The following is a 16302-nucleotide window of genomic DNA, read 5'->3' as shown; positions in this document are numbered from 1 at the left end:
CGATGAAGCCATTCACTTCTTATTTTAAAAAGAAATCTATATGTCCATAGGTCAGTATTGATTATTATGGTATAACAATGTTATTTATAGTTTTTCTAGTCTATCATTAGTATCACTGTCAATAGGAATGAACTCAGAACTGATGAAATATCTGGACTATTTTAACAGAATGATCCAGTTGCTAAAATTGTAAAAATTTTTATTATGGATACAATTGATGATACAGCACTGGAAACGTCTGTTAAAATTAATTGATTCATGGTAACAATTGAAATATATTTTAAAATTTATTCTGGTATATTTATGTGTGGAATTAGAAATTGATAAACCTGGTCATTTTAACGTAAATCAGAAATCAGCAATATATGATTGTGTTGCAAATTGAAACCAGAATATTTCTTTTGAATCTCAAAGACACAACGATATTTTTCAGATTGCTTGTATCGTCATTATTCCTTGACCCAGATATATTTTATCTTTGAAAATAAGCACAGGATGAATATGATCTTCATTATTATGCACTATTTTTTCTAGAATATGCACCCAATAGAACCTGTTAACATATAACCTTAATCAAGGCTGGCTATAGAAAAAGATTATGGAGGATATTTATATGCACATATCCATGATTCCTAATTCCTGTATTATTGTTACTGGTACAGGTAATTGAATTACAAAGAAAACCTCTAATGTGTTCATTAATTATGACTTAAACCTAAATTGTATCCTAAAATATATTGACAGCCATATTTACTATTTTATCAATTGGTATGTGCATATTAACATATCTGATATACCACACTGTCATATCAGTAAACTGTTAGCTCAATTTGCTTTATGAAGTACATTTGTTTATCTGTTTGGAAAGCTGAAATCAGTATAGTATATCTTCTAGAAACAATGATATTTATATACCAATTGTATGAAAAGCCATGCTATATATCCAGCCTTGATTATTTTAACCATTCTGTAGTATTTAATACAATTTACATATTTATAACGGCCCTTTACTGTAACATCCCTTACTTAACCCTGTGACTTAAAGGCAATGTCAAGCCAACTCTTTGGGTATCTCTTCTGGGGCTTAAAGAAGACAAAATCAAACTTCCAAGGGGTTTACAAGAATAATGAAATTGTTTACTACTGATGTAATACGGTACCAAACTGTTTTTGTGGATTTTAAGTGTCCGTCTCACCATAGCAACCAGCTCTGTATGGTTGCAAATATGAATAGCTGTTATGAGTTTTGAATGCAACTAAGTGAGGAACACATGACCACTTTCATCATTTGCAACAAAATTCAACTGGTAATTGCTATGGTGTAAGAGCACCTTTAGGTTTCACTATATGGAAGGAAGAGGGGGGGGCGTATTTTTCTATCACAGACATCTGCTGAAAACCCTCAAAATTAGGCTTGGCATTTCTTTTAATTAAACGATATGTATGATAAATAAAACCTGACATATATTTTAGCTTTAAATTTGTACATAAATTTTAATTCCTTTGCAAATGTGAATAATTCCAAGATCAAACCGTTTAAATTTATCGAGTATTTTTGTCCAAAATATTTGTGTTCTGGTCTAGAAATTTGTTTTGCAAATCGGCGAACATTGAGAAATGATATATATGTTCATTTGAAAACAATAAAATTTGACTCAGGGGGAATCTGTTTTGATTCAGTTGTAAGCTTTGCAAGTCTTGATTTCCCTATACATTTCTAGACCACATAGAAGATGGAATTCAACATTTTGTAAACGCATAAAGCAAAGAATTAATAGACTGTTAAAGTTCAGTCAAGAAGTCAATATTTGGGAATAACTTTAGCATAAATTTAACCATATCTTTATTGTGTTTGTTATTTATAATATCTCTTGGTATAATTAGTTATATAATGACAAACTGAAAGGTCACTGAAATAGTTAGATTAGAATGAATACTTACTTATAACTCTGGATGTCAGGCAAAATGTGGTGTGATTGTCAAATTCTTAACCATTTAGTAAAACACTTAATAGAAAATTTAGCCAATGTTGATTGGATGAATAAGTGTGTTATGTTGAAGCATATGCAATACCCAAATTCTCATTTGAGGAAATTATCTCCTTCATTGAAATATTTTACTCTTGGTTTTCAAAAAAGATTCCATTTTTGATTTGATTTTAGTGTTGAAATCCATCTTCTAATTTGTATGTATTGTTGTTAAAAGGCCTAAATTGAATAGTTTTATTAGTCCTCTATTGACTTTACTAGTAGATAGATCTCAATTTCAGCTACCCAAGTTTCCTTGTAATTTAACAATAACTAGTAGTATGTGTACAATTCTCAAGTTCTGTGCAGCTAAGATATAAAGTAATGTAAATAGATGACAACAGTTTAAACTTCCACAGCACAGTGAATTGTAGGGGAACCAACTGATTGACATTATAAAGCAAAGGTTTAGTTTTAGTGGAACTGCAAGAACCACAGATGTATGACTGGAAATTGGAATAGTGCTAAAATGAATATGCTATCAGTGTCCCTGAAACAAATAAATAATTTTAAAAAAACCTTTATAAATCTGTGTAAGCTGAATCAGCTGATAAAGCTAAGGTATTGATTACTAATGTATGTTAAAAAATCAGGTGTAGTTGATAGTAAGATTGATCAAAGGAGCTATTGATCAAAGTGATGGATTTATAAGGCACATCCTAATGCATTTAGTTTGCGATTTCAGCATCTGCTGGAACCAAATGTTAACTTGTCATCTACCAACTAACCACATTTAGTCAAATTCAAAAGCAAGAGATCAAAAGTGCTATTCTTTACTTTATTTGATAATTACAAAAATTCTATCATCTTTACAATGTTAAGCTATTACTACTTTAGGTTTATATCTTTACTCATATAGCCACCTTTCTTTTATCACAGAAGTTTGTAAATGCAGTTATTTTATTAGACTAAAGGATTTTTACAGTCTTTCTGTCAAGGGCTCTGATTGACTGTATTCACTGGCATACAATCCAATCAAATTGTTTCATTCTATAATACTAAAGATCCCTCTTCATTAGCCCACATGGTGCAGAAAAGTAGGACGTAAAACTCCATTCATCTCAATTTCCATTTCATTCTGTGATACAAGAAAGGTGGCTATTGTAGTCAAGGTATAAGCTGATGATCGTAATTACTTGACATTGTGATGATGGGTTTCTATTTGATTAAGATATTTCATATAGCAGTATTAGTATCCTAAGAATATCACTACACTTCATAGTATTTGGCAGGAAAAACAAACGATAAAGAATCTATATAATTTAGGCCTGATTATATTCATTGTTATTATTGTTGATTAATTGTTATTGTTAAAGTATTAATTATTTATAGTTTAATAACAGAAGGCTAATATTGTATAAATTAATTATACTAGAAATAAACTTTATGTTGTAAATGATGTTTATTATACTATAAATTGTAAAGCTGTCCCCTGTAGGAATTTCCAATAGGCTTAATTCTGCCACGTTTCTGTTGACAAATGGAACTTTTTATGCATTTTGATGTCTAATCTACATTATATGTCATGTCATGTTGCTAAGTGTAGATTCAACGATATGTAGTGCTAGCACTAGTTGTCACCTTGGCATTGATTGGACCAAAATCAATTCCCATGATGCATTAGTCTGGCACTTTTTGTGAGTATAACCATTTGGTTATAACAGAGAACTAGTATAACCATACTAGAGACCTCCACTTTCACAAAGAGAAATTCAGAAACCTTCGTTTTTTTACTAACCCTCAGTGGTTTATAATTCCAAATGTTACATCCTTAAGGATAATGATTTCACTTGCCAACCAAGATCAGACAAAATTGTTATGCATCTCATGTTCTGTAGCCTATAATCGGCCTGCTGCATTAACGTTAGCATCAATTGATTCTATTGCTTCAACATTTTATGGAACACAATTTAAAGAAGAACCTTGTGAGATCGTGGATGGCGAGTCTAGAATCTTGCAAAAATAATATAAAAGAAATGAAAGACCCAGAACTGCATTTTAAGCTGAATGAGTATAATTAATGGCTTACCATGCAGTTCAGCTAATAAATGGCCAAATGTCTTAGCAGTGTTCTTTCCCTTTACAATGCAATCAAATAGATTAATGAATATAAAAGAATTGACTTACTGCAAAGATCCATGGTGATTTAGCAATTTCAAACAATGAAAGTGGCACTTCAGCTTATTTACTTGAGACACCCTGATCTAAAACATACATGCAGTTGAGGCTAGTTCCAAATATTACACAATCTCAACACTTATTTTCTAGGAAACAAATTGACACAGTCTTAATTGATGTGGTACATTTTAGTTGAATTGTAAAGATAGTATTCTCAAACTTGTTCCAGACAGCTGAAATTAAACTCTATTATCTGATAAAGCAAACAATAAGAGGATTATATGCATATTTGATATTTTATTCTTCTATATTTTAATCAGATTGTTTGGAATTCCAATATTCTATTTCAATATTTATTTTTTACATCTTTACTTTCGTAGGAAGAAGATGATTTACCATTTGAAGAAGATATATTACGTAATCCCTACTCTGTTAAATGTTGGTTGAGATATATAGAACAGAAGAAATCTGCCACCAGTTCTGTTATAAATGTTCTATATGAGAGAGCTCTAAAAGAACTACCAGGAAGGTGAGCAGTAAAATGCGGTTTTCTACAAAATTCATATGTACAGGAGACATTGATAGCATGGAATTGCACTATTTCATTTTTCAATCAGACGTCTGTGTTTCTTGCAATTCCACTAAAAGTAATCGTTTTATGACATTACTATCGCAAAAGGCCTTAATTATCAGCTTTTTCTATAGTGACATCATAAAATGCTCACTTGTAGTGGAATTGCAAGAAACACAGACATCTGACTGAAAAATGCGAATTGATGATATCAGTGTTCCAGATACACATACATTTAGAAAACTTCTTTACAATCCCTTTAATGCTTTTTCATCAGAAAAGTCTTTTTGGCACACCTATCTAGACAAATGGCACCTTATGAAAGACATTGCTGTTCTTAATACTGTAATTTTTGGTATTATTGAAACTGATAATATGTAATTTTTCTAGCTATAAATTATGGTACAACTATTTAAAACTACGTCGAAATCAGTTGAAAGGAAAGTGTGTAGTTGATCCAGCCTATGAAGATGTTAATAGTGCGTATGAACGATCCTTGGTATTTATGCATAAGGTAAGTATCTTCTCGTTATTATGTTACATATAGTAAAATTTAAAAAAAAGAACATTGTTGGCCTGTATTACAAATTTGATCTAGTAAATTATAGTATATAGATAGCTTGATGGAAACTTGGGGGCCCTTGATTGGTGACTTGTAAACAACTTCCATCTGTTTCAAATCTAGGAATGGAACAGGATATGTAATATGTATGATAATGTACTGTTCTCTTAGACTATTTTTCTCATCTTAATGCTTAATGTTTTAGATGCCGAGAATATGGATAGATTATTGTCAGTTATTAATGGATCAAGGAAAGATAACTCGATCTAGAAGAACCTTTGATCGTGCTCTACGTTCGTTACCAGTTACACAACACAATAGAATCTGGCCACTGTATCTCAAGTTTGTTAGATTATATGATTTAAAGGAAACAGCAGTCAGAGTTTACAGAAGACATTTAATGGTAAGTTTGAAGCTTTCACACTGCATCCTATGCGATCATATCAAGAACAAGGGCAATAACTCATACTCAATATTATTCAGTATCGCCCTAAAGAGTTCAAAGAAGTGTATGACTGAAGGTTAAATATTTCATACTGGTGATTGTTACTGTACTGCTCAATATTTTTATTCAAAATCAAAGCTGCCAGTGGGCATGTATTAGCTTGCCTGACAAGCTATCTTCAAATATTAATTTCGATGGAGGCACTTGGTCGATTCATAGTTTTCGATTAAAAATCTTGATATATTTTCTCTTATATTTGCACAGTTACAGAAAGAGACAGCAGAAGAATATATAGAATATTTAATATCTATAGGATGGTTAGATGAAGCCGCTATCAAATTAGCTGAAATCATTAATGATGAAACTTTTGTGTCAAAAAGTGGTAAATCAAAACATCAGGTAAAGGTTATATTCAAGTTTGATTTTGTTTAGTATTTTTGATATAATCATAACATGAACACAGCTTGCACATGGCCAGTAATTGGAATTAACCACATTCTTATAAACTTTATTTGATTGTGAATTCTATTTCTGTTTTGTCTAGTTATGGAATGAACTCTGTGAGTTGATAGCTAAAAATCCTGATAAAGTGACATCCTTGAAGATTGAACCTATTATAAGACAGGGTTTAAAACGCTATTCAGACCAGATTGGTGTGTTGTGGAATTCTCTAGCTGATTATTACATTCGGGGAGGCCATTTTGAAAGGGTAGGTGTAACTTATTTACCTTATATCTAGCTGGAATAGAGGTGTTATATGGATGACATTTTAGTCTTAAGAACTGTATTTTTTATTTACTATCATTATGACAGAAGCAACACTACACCAATTTTTATAAAAAAGATAATCTTTTGAATAAAATAAATAATTAATTTCTTGTTAGAAGTTTATTTGAATAATGCAATTTTCATTGTAGTAGTTCTGAAGACTTTACAAATATTCAAGGCCCAAATCAACCCCAAAGATAACTCACCTAGTCCCTCTAAGGGGCCTTATTGGGAGCAGAAAAGTAGACGATATAAGTCTATTTCATTCCATCACCAAGCATTGTTAGGGTTAGATGATTTGCATAACATTTAATTTCTATACAGGCTAGAGATATATATGAAGAGGCTATACAAACAGTTATAACAGTACGAGATTTTACTCAAGTTTTTGATGCTTTCTCTCAGTTTGAGAAATCTATGATATCAGCTAAAATGGAATCAATGGAAGAGAGTGGAGCAACTGAAGAAGGTAAGAAACTACTGTCTGTCTGCAATATTTCAATTTAATTTAAATGACATTATGAACCTTGTTCCAATTTTCATTCATTTTGATTGATTCCATGAATCCGGAATATATATAGAACTCGCAAATTAAGTACTTCGTACAAATAAGTGCATAGTTTTAATTCTTTGCTCAGGTGCACAAATAAAGATATGGGCCATATAAGAAAAAATTTATAATCGTTATTCAGGATGCATTCAATAATGTTCAAAACAGCATTTATCATATTTTCATGCACATTTTTGTTAGTTTTCTAGAAATCTACCCAACTTCCTTGTTCGAACTAGTTTCACTCCAATAATCTACAATATTTCTGTTTTGAAAACAATACCATTAATCTGATTGTATTTGTTGTAGATGATGTTGAATTAGAATTGAGGTTGGCTCGGTTAGAAGATCTAATGGATAGAAGACCATTATTACTCAATAGGTAAATAAGTCTATAACATGGCAAACAAGGCAAATGCCAAATTTGTGAAACAATAACTAAACCTAAAAGCTTGGGAATCTCTGTAGTATACCCACTGTCCTTTCTGCTTAAAGAAAATATGGAAGATATTAATCCATATTGGATAAGGAATAATGTTAATTTGCGTTTTATTTGAAAGGGATTGATTAAAGTTTCACAATGATTAATTTCGTTTGTACGTCCATTTTTGGTGAAAAAAAAGAAAGATTTTTGAGCCTAATTTCTTACAGTGATTCTTATTAGGACAATACAGTGCAAAACAAAATTCCATGATCTTCTTCTCATGATGAGTAAAATATACTATATAGGTTAATAATTAGATTTAATACTTAGAAATGAAGTGTTGCCCAATTGATATTATCTCATCTCATACTGCCAATACATGTTTTGTATATTAATGACAGGATGGAATGGAAAAAACGAGAGAATATGCGTATTTTGATATTGATATATAAATATACACACACAAGAATTCCCAAAAGGGTAAAAAAGATTTATTTTATATTTTCAAGTTGAAATTTATTTTGTCAACTAAAAATATTTGTTACAGTGTATTATTACGACAGAATCCACACAATGTACATGAATGGCATAAACGTGTAAAATTATACGAAGGTAAACCAAGGGAGATAATAAATACCTATACAGAAGCTGTTCAGACTGTAGACCCACAACTAGCATCTGGTAAACCACATACACTGTGGGTAGAATTTGCCAAATTTTACGAAAATGCTGATCAGATTGATGATGTAAGTAGAATTTATCAGTATTTTCTCTATCTCAACTTTAGTACAGTCGTTGGACTTTCATAGCACAGTCGTTACATGTTATTTACTTGGTTTTTACAATTTAGACCTAGTTTAAATGAAACAATATTCATTGGTGAGCTAAATTCAGGAAGTTTGTACTCAATTTCTGTTTCTTTGTTATTTCCTGGCCATTGTGAGGATCTATAGCACAGTTTGTTAGATCATTGGTTCTGTACATGACATCATTTGCTTGGTTACGTTGAGCAAATGGCGGCTGTGGGTTTCGATCACTATCGGCGTGTGATAGTCCGATGACCTTGAATTAGTCTTCTTCACTCATAATTCCAGTCGACCCAGCTGTAAATGGGTACGGATAATCCGAGAAAGATCAATGTCAAGAGGTTTGGCTAAGGACCAGCTGGTAGAAAGGATCCTTTAATGTGAATCGAAGTTGTTATCCTTATAAAAAATATAGTTGTATCTTTGTCAGTGATGTAGGTGAAACAGACTATTTCTTCAAAATTCCATTTTTCATTTCTTTTTATTAGCTTTGATTTTACCATGTGTGGTTAGGGGATTTATCAAATTTTGAGATTGTAGATTTGATAAAAATTGCATTCACTTGATAATGAATAATTGTATGTATATCGATTACAGTCGAGAGTTATATTTGATAAAGCAACTAAAGTACCATATAAACATGTTGATGATTTGGCGTCTGTTTGGTGTGAGTGGGCAGAAATGGAAATTAGACAAGAGTGAGTATGCAAGAATTTATTTTTGATTCATATTTTAAAAGAGGAAGGACAGGTATCAAAATACAGAATAAAAGAATTGTTTAAAAATGAAGTTTCCTTGAAAACAGATTTGATCAATTTCTGTTATTGTCATAAAGTCCTTCTTGATGTTGTTCCATTCGGTCCCTGCGAATCTCTGTTAACGTCTCAAAAGTGGTCCCAAAAAACATGATTGTGTAACCAATCTAAAGTTGACCTTTTATCAGATGAATATGTAAACCAAACTTCTCAGAATTTGAAAATGTTTTGTAAATATATAGTCCCTATAACTGCAGCCTCTTGGTATTTTTCTTCAAATAACATCTATTTCATGACAAAATGACAAAAGTTTTTTAGACAAAATTTTCAATGCTCGATCTAAATCTGATTTTAATTTTTCAGCAATAATGAGGAAGCTTTAAAATTGATGCAGAAAGCTACAGCACCCCCTCCTAGAAAAACAGCATACCATGATGAGGTGAGTCATTTATTGAATGAATTGAAGATAATAAATTTTCTCGTATTTGAAACGTAAAGTGCCAAACCACCCTATTTAAAATTCTTAAGATTAAAATGATGTTTTTGATTTTTATTGTAGACTGAAACTGTACAAAACAGAGTTCATAAATCATTAAAAGTGTGGAGTTTATATGCTGATTTAGAAGAAAGTTTTGGTACATTTAAGGTAGATAGCTACATTTTTCTTGCCTTCCCGACCTAAATGCTTTCTATGATTCACATCACTCATTTTGAAAGTAGACTTGGGAACAATCCTTATGTTTGTTCTAGTGTAGTCTTAAAGGGATTGTAAAAAGGTTTTGGAAACTTTTTATGTATATTGGGAACACTGATAGCATTGATGTGCTCCTGTCAAATTTTCTGTATAGTCTTGTACTTGCAGTTGCAAATGATGACTTTGGTGGGTCTGTTTACCAAGGATTGTAGTTGTATTAATATTTGTAATCTGATAGTTATGTTGATACTATAATATATTTATTTTATAGTCATGTAAAGCAGTATATGATAGAATTATAGATTTAAGAATAGCTACTCCTCAGATTATAATCAACTATGGTATGTTTCTAGAAGAAAGCAACTATTTTGAAGAGGCATTTAAGGTATCTTTCTTTCCATTATTTTTAAGTTCTATAATATGTAGCCTGTAGTATGATTTGATTTTATTTTTCTGTATGTATATATTTTTTATTTTCTATTTTTCTTCTTTGTAATTATTGTATTTTACTTAATTCTATTGTGTAAATACATGTGAATATCGTTTATACAAAAATAGATTAAGGTAAGGTAGTTCAACTGACATAAATAAAATAGAGAAATAATGAAAAAACACAAAGTGATGAGAGAGATATTTATAAGACCAAATAAATTTTCACACAACCTTTTTGGTGGTGGAATTTTTTTGTGTCTGAAATGATAATCGATATACATATATTTTTAATTGTATATTGTTAAATTTTAATATTATTTTATTCAGGCATATGAGAAAGGAATAGCATTATTTAAATGGCCTAATGTATATGATATTTGGAACAATTACCTGGCAAAGTTTATACAAAGATATGTAAGTATTGAAAATCCATTATATTGCTTAAAATACATTATTTGAATTAAATTTTAGAAATATTAAAAAAAACCTGAATTTGCTGCATTTGATAAGAGTTTGTTTCACTGTTTATGAATAATGAACTCTATGAGTTATAATGGTATGATTTATAAATAGACTAGAACCTGAAACATGTTGCAACTCAGAGTTTCATGCTGTGTGATATTCATTCAACTGTGTCCTTGCTGAAAGTAATTAAACTGTATAAATATATTTTATTTTCTCAGGGTGGTAGTAAGCTAGAACGAGCTAGAGATTTATTTGAACAATGTTTAGAAGACTGTCCTTTAAAATATGCTAAATGTAAGTATAAAACAGGATAAGTCTGGGTTTAATTTGTAATGATGAATATATAGTGGCTCTTGAATGGTGAGTTCTGCTTGTTCAGGATTCATGGAAGCAACCAAAAGTTGAATAGAACAAGTTAGAAGAGGAGTCCACTTGCGCTTAATGTAAACATGTAGACATAATTCAGAATGTCAGACAAATTGTGTGTTTTTTGAAAGTGAAATATATTATGTAAATACAAGTACCAATGATCCTATCCACAAATTGATACCTGAAATCCAAAATAACATATTGCTTAAACCTTGGTAGCAGCAAATGAACTTTTCATAAGTGAGGTGATTAATTTATTGACATTCAGAATTGGAACGGACAGAACCAGAAATGAGTCTGACTCTATTTATGTATTGCAGCAATCTATTTACTGTTTGCTAAACTAGAGGAGGATCATGGTTTAGCTAGACATGCTATGGCTGTATATGATAGAGCTACCAATGGGGTCTTGCCAGAAGAACAAAATGAGGTAAACGCATCTACCATCTGAATTTTTTTGTTACTGGATCTATTTTTATCATTTTAATATATTTTTAGTGATCTAGAATTGATGGAAATATTATATGAAATTTTTCCTCAATTTTGACTATTTTTTGTTTAAATATTAATTTAGAAACTATAACTTGTGTATTATATTTTAGATGTTTAATATCTATATCAAGAAGGCAGCTGAAATCTATGGAGTAACACATACTAGATCTATTTATGAGAAAGCTATAGAAGTATTAAATCATGAACAATCTAGGTAGGTACACCTATTAATGATCTGAATATGTTCTTCTTATAAGTCAGTACAACTACTAAGGAATAACGAAACGCAAGCCTCTTCACACTATCTTGCTATTTTCGATTGATGACAAGACATAGACATATTTTAAGAATGAAATGAAACTAAAATTTGTATCTTTTTGAATTATATTGGGGTTGCGGTGAAGGGAGGATTTGATTCTGTGGAATGTACAGGTCTATAATACTTTATTAAGAAAAAGGAATAAATGGTCTAGAGTGCTGGGTATTTTTCTTCTGATCTGATCTTATTATATTGAGGTTATAAATGTATTGAAATTTTTGACTATGGAGCAATAAATTTTTCATTTTACAGTAAAAAATATATTAAAAGGATTGTAAAGAGGTTTTCTAAATTTTGTCTGTGCATCAATTTGCGCCATCCTGTTTTCGATAAGACGTCTGTGGTTTTTGCTATTCAACTAAAAACTAAGTATGACGTCACTAATTGCAAAATATGCTTTATCACATAAGAACATTCGCGTTTTAGTGGAATTGCAGGAATCTCAGACATCTGATCGAAAATTGGAATGGTGCAAATTGATGCTATGTCCCTGATATACATTAATTTAGAAAACCTCTTTACAATCATTTTAATAGACATCTAGATGGAGACAGAAACTAACTTACAACTATATTTCAGTGTTATTAAATATTTATTTATCTTTTACAGAGAAATGTGCCTGCGTTTTGCAGATCTAGAAAGGAAATTAGGTGAAATAGATAGAGCCAGAGCTGTTTATGCTCATTGTTCTCAAACATGTGATCCTAGGGTAAGACCATATATATAGATATATTGACAGTATAGTCCTTAAATGGCACTGTGAGTACTGGTTGAATTTTAATGGTGCATTTCTCCAGTTGCACATGTGTCCATATATAGATATAACTTTTCCGTACTTTCATCCATGAACTACTCACTAAGGTCAACATTGCTGTTAACTTGGTGTTAGCCAGTCATTGACATCAAGTCATCAACTTGCAAATGCCATCTTGAGATTGTAGGCGCTCTGACTAACTGAACTGCTTTATTCTCAGCACTCCAGTTAGCATTTATCCAGGCTGCATTTATGTCTACAGCCCAAAACCACTGTTTTATCCACCGTTATCATTATATCAATGTTAATTTAAAAATTTATTTAATGATTTTTGTCCTTTATGTATATAGACAACAGAAAAATTTTGGGCTACATGGAAAGAATTTGAAATCAAGCATGGTAATGAAGATACAGTAAGAGAAATGTTACGTATAAAACGTAGTGTACAGGCCACGTATAATACACAGGTATTTAGACGTTATTATTTCTTGGTTTGTTCTCAGACAACAGCATAGCTTTAAAGGGATAGATGCACCATTTTGGGGGATTGATTTTTGTCTTGAATATATGTTAATAGTCTTCAGAAGTACAAGAAGTATTAGAAAATCGCATAATTCCTTCAAAAACTCTATATAGATATGTCTTTTCTATATATCATGAGTCATTTTAGTATTCTAACGCAGAATTCTGGACAACATGGATTCGAAGGCTCAAATTTCGACGGTGAGCTGTGAACACTATAACTGTTGGCTTATCTAAAAAAAATTCCTGTTTCTGAGACTAAAGTATGTTTGGTAAAATAAAATGGCGCACCAATCCCTTTAAAGAAATACTACCTCTCAGAATGGACATAAATTAAGATTGAAAAATGCTTATAAGCATTTTATATTATAAGACACCCGGTAAGTCCACACTGCAATCTTCAGAAATATTTCTATATCAATTGATGAGTGGTATTTACATATCTCTCTACAATATTGATACACGTATTGAAATATTAAAACACACTATGCAGTCTTCAGATAACTGTCTATCTGTTTTAATATTGATGTATTTAGTAGTATTTGAACAGTTATTATGATATTTATGTATTATTATTGTTATTTTAGGTGAATTTCATGTCGGCTCAGATGTTGGTAGCTACTGGGAATAAAACAGGTATAGTCTTTCTTGCAAATAATATTAATATGATATTGCTTCTGTAAGAAAATTAGTATAAGGCCATACAAAATAAATAGTCTGTTTTACAGGCCTTTTTCTCAACAATCTGGACGAGAGGGCGAATTTATTATTTATTATTTATAAGTGCTTTTTTAGATTTTCCACTGGAATAAATCGGAGCGAGCAGAAGCATTTATTTTTAATTACCACAAATTTAATGTACATTTAATATTAAGGCAACAATCAGGCATTTTAGGGCCTGTAAAACAGACTATTTATTCTGTATGTTGTAAGTAATATATATACCACAGTTCTTGCAACTTAATATATTTAAACTACCGAGTTAGAGTTTAAATATGTTAATGAGTAAGACATGTGGTATAATGTATGACTTGTAACATAAATACAATGATTGACAGCTTATTACTTATTACAACATTGTGCAAGTCATGATTTTTGTTAAAAAGGGGGTGGAGCTTCAGCCGTGCAATAATATCAAAATGACTTGGTTGTAGTATACCTAAGCTCCACCTACTTTCCTCTAATTGCTTTCATGTTAAGTTATGCAAGTATGGTACAACAACAAATTACTAATAACAGACGGTGGTTTTCCTCGAACTCATATTTTAAGCAAATCTTAAAAACGAAATTGCAAAGATGCAATTTACTAGTGCAATGAACTATTATTTCTGGTTTAATATGACACAAGTTAAACAATATTTACACTGTATACCACATAACAACACTGATAATATGACATTGATAGAATTTGTCATGTGGGAACAGTTTTTTTGTATCAGAACCTTCCACCATCAGCAATCAATTACAAAATTGCAGATCGTTGATATTGAAAGGGGAAAAATGAGAAGTTTTCTTAAATGCACCCTGAGTTTGGCCAGCTCTTTTAGGCTAAAAACTGTGTACTATATATACAAATGAATGGTAAATAATTAAAGTGGTTCAGCTACATTCAAAGCTTATTCATCTCCATGCAAATTAAAATACCTCCTTTTTAAACAATTGAGTTATTTTTAGAAACTGGTGAAGTTAATGAGATGCAGAAATTAGAAGAAAAGGCACGACAATTAGCTGAAGAATCATTAAGAGACCAACCTCAAGCTGATAAGAAATTACTATTTGTAAGGTAAGTAGATAAAGATTATAATAATAACTGTAATAACCAGTCTCAGCAATGAATATTCATATTATCATAATTCTATGATACAAAAATAACCCATGGAATTTTTTTAGAAGATTTCCCAATTAAAATATTTTGATTATTGATTGATACCTTGCCGTCGATAATCAATCTCAATTTGGTAATCGATACCCAGACCTAGTCCAGTCAAATGGTCCAGTCTAACATTCAGCCAATGGAATTATTTAGAGTGTAGAGTGAATTATTTAGAGTGAATTATTTAGGTTGTAAACGAATGTGTTTAGAGTGAATTATTTAGGTTGTAGACGAATGTGTTTAGAGTGAATTATTTAGAGTGAATTATTTAGGTTGTAGACGAATGTGTTTAGAGTGAATTATTTAGGTTGTAGACGAATGTGTTTAGAGTGAATTATTTAGAGTGAATTATTTAGGTTGTAGACGAATGTGTTTAGAGTGAATTATTTAGAGTGAATTATTTAGGTTGTAGACGAATGTGTTTAGAGTGAATTATTTAGAGTGAATTATTTAGGTTGTAGACGAATGTGTTTAGAGTGAATTATTTAGAGTGAATTATTTAGGTTGTAGACGAATGTGTTTAGAGTGAATTATTTAGAGTGAATTATTTAGGTTGTAGACGAATGTGTTTAGAGTGAATTATTTAGAGTGAATTATTTAGGTTGTAGACGAATGTGTTGAGTGAATTATTTAGGTTGTAGACGAATGTGTTTAGAAGTTCTGTTCAATGTATTAGTATCTCATAACTTTAGTGTTAAAAGAGGACAGTATTTGTGGTATATAATCAGTCAACAGTGTTTTTTAGGAAAACAAATTGGTATTTTGTCAAGAGCAATACTAAAACATCATAAACAATTTAATAGTCTTTATTTGCTATGTATGTTTTTGTTTATTGAAATTGTAGAAGTTCCACTACAACAGAAGAATTGGGAGAACTGACTAAAACTAACAATCCTGAAGAGATTGATATTGATGAGTTTGAAAGTGATGATGAGGCTGAGATTGAAGGTAAATTTTCTAAAATGGCTGCCAAAATCTGTGGTCTTACTCATTCCATATTGGATCGGACTATAAACCAAGGCCCTGTGTCCTACAGGCGGTGCAGTTAATTGATAATTGATAATCGGAGGCTCATCATAGTACTGTTTTGGCAAAATTGGGGTGGGGATAAGACCTTCAGATTTTTTAACCCAGTTTCACCTGTTAATGATACAGATCACTGGGACTGACATGGAAGAAGTGTCTCCGTTAGAACAATTAACCAAGTCCAATGCATGCCACGGACTGTGCAGATTATCCCTCGACAGTCAAATGATATGGACATGGCAAAGTTTACTTCATTGACACTGCATGATTACTGTAGCCAGTTTTGATTAGTATAATCAGAGAAAAGAAAGATGCTTCTAGTTTGTCTGT

The 16302-nt window shown here is 31.1% G+C and overlaps 1 protein-coding gene across 1 annotated transcript in view; it reads left to right on the top strand.

Annotated features, from left to right (window-relative positions):
- Positions 1 to 4242: 4242 nt before the first annotated feature.
- The window catches only part of LOTGIDRAFT_236450 (hypothetical protein), a gene marked incomplete at both ends in the record, with an annotated part of 12970 nt that continues 910 nt past the window's right edge, over positions 4243 to 16302 (top strand). Inside the window, 22 exons of the mRNA XM_009067336.1 lie at positions 4243 to 4326; positions 4526 to 4674; positions 5107 to 5230; positions 5484 to 5681; positions 5988 to 6122; positions 6268 to 6432; positions 6816 to 6960; positions 7351 to 7423; positions 8013 to 8211; positions 8869 to 8969; positions 9390 to 9465; positions 9586 to 9672; positions 9992 to 10105; positions 10480 to 10566; positions 10836 to 10911; positions 11307 to 11416; positions 11589 to 11692; positions 12407 to 12506; positions 12902 to 13018; positions 13661 to 13709; positions 14748 to 14856; positions 15791 to 15894. Coding sequence (XP_009065584.1) covers positions 4243 to 4326; positions 4526 to 4674; positions 5107 to 5230; positions 5484 to 5681; positions 5988 to 6122; positions 6268 to 6432; positions 6816 to 6960; positions 7351 to 7423; positions 8013 to 8211; positions 8869 to 8969; positions 9390 to 9465; positions 9586 to 9672; positions 9992 to 10105; positions 10480 to 10566; positions 10836 to 10911; positions 11307 to 11416; positions 11589 to 11692; positions 12407 to 12506; positions 12902 to 13018; positions 13661 to 13709; positions 14748 to 14856; positions 15791 to 15894 — 2506 coding nt within the window. The remainder of the gene's footprint in view (positions 4327 to 4525; positions 4675 to 5106; positions 5231 to 5483; positions 5682 to 5987; positions 6123 to 6267; positions 6433 to 6815; positions 6961 to 7350; positions 7424 to 8012; positions 8212 to 8868; positions 8970 to 9389; positions 9466 to 9585; positions 9673 to 9991; positions 10106 to 10479; positions 10567 to 10835; positions 10912 to 11306; positions 11417 to 11588; positions 11693 to 12406; positions 12507 to 12901; positions 13019 to 13660; positions 13710 to 14747; positions 14857 to 15790; positions 15895 to 16302) is intronic.

This window comes from Lottia gigantea (genome assembly GCF_000327385.1).
Source record: "Lottia gigantea unplaced genomic scaffold LOTGIsca_81, whole genome shotgun sequence".
Taxonomy (NCBI): Eukaryota; Metazoa; Mollusca; class Gastropoda; family Lottiidae; genus Lottia; species Lottia gigantea.
This window is presented reverse-complemented; position numbering and strand designations above follow the sequence as displayed.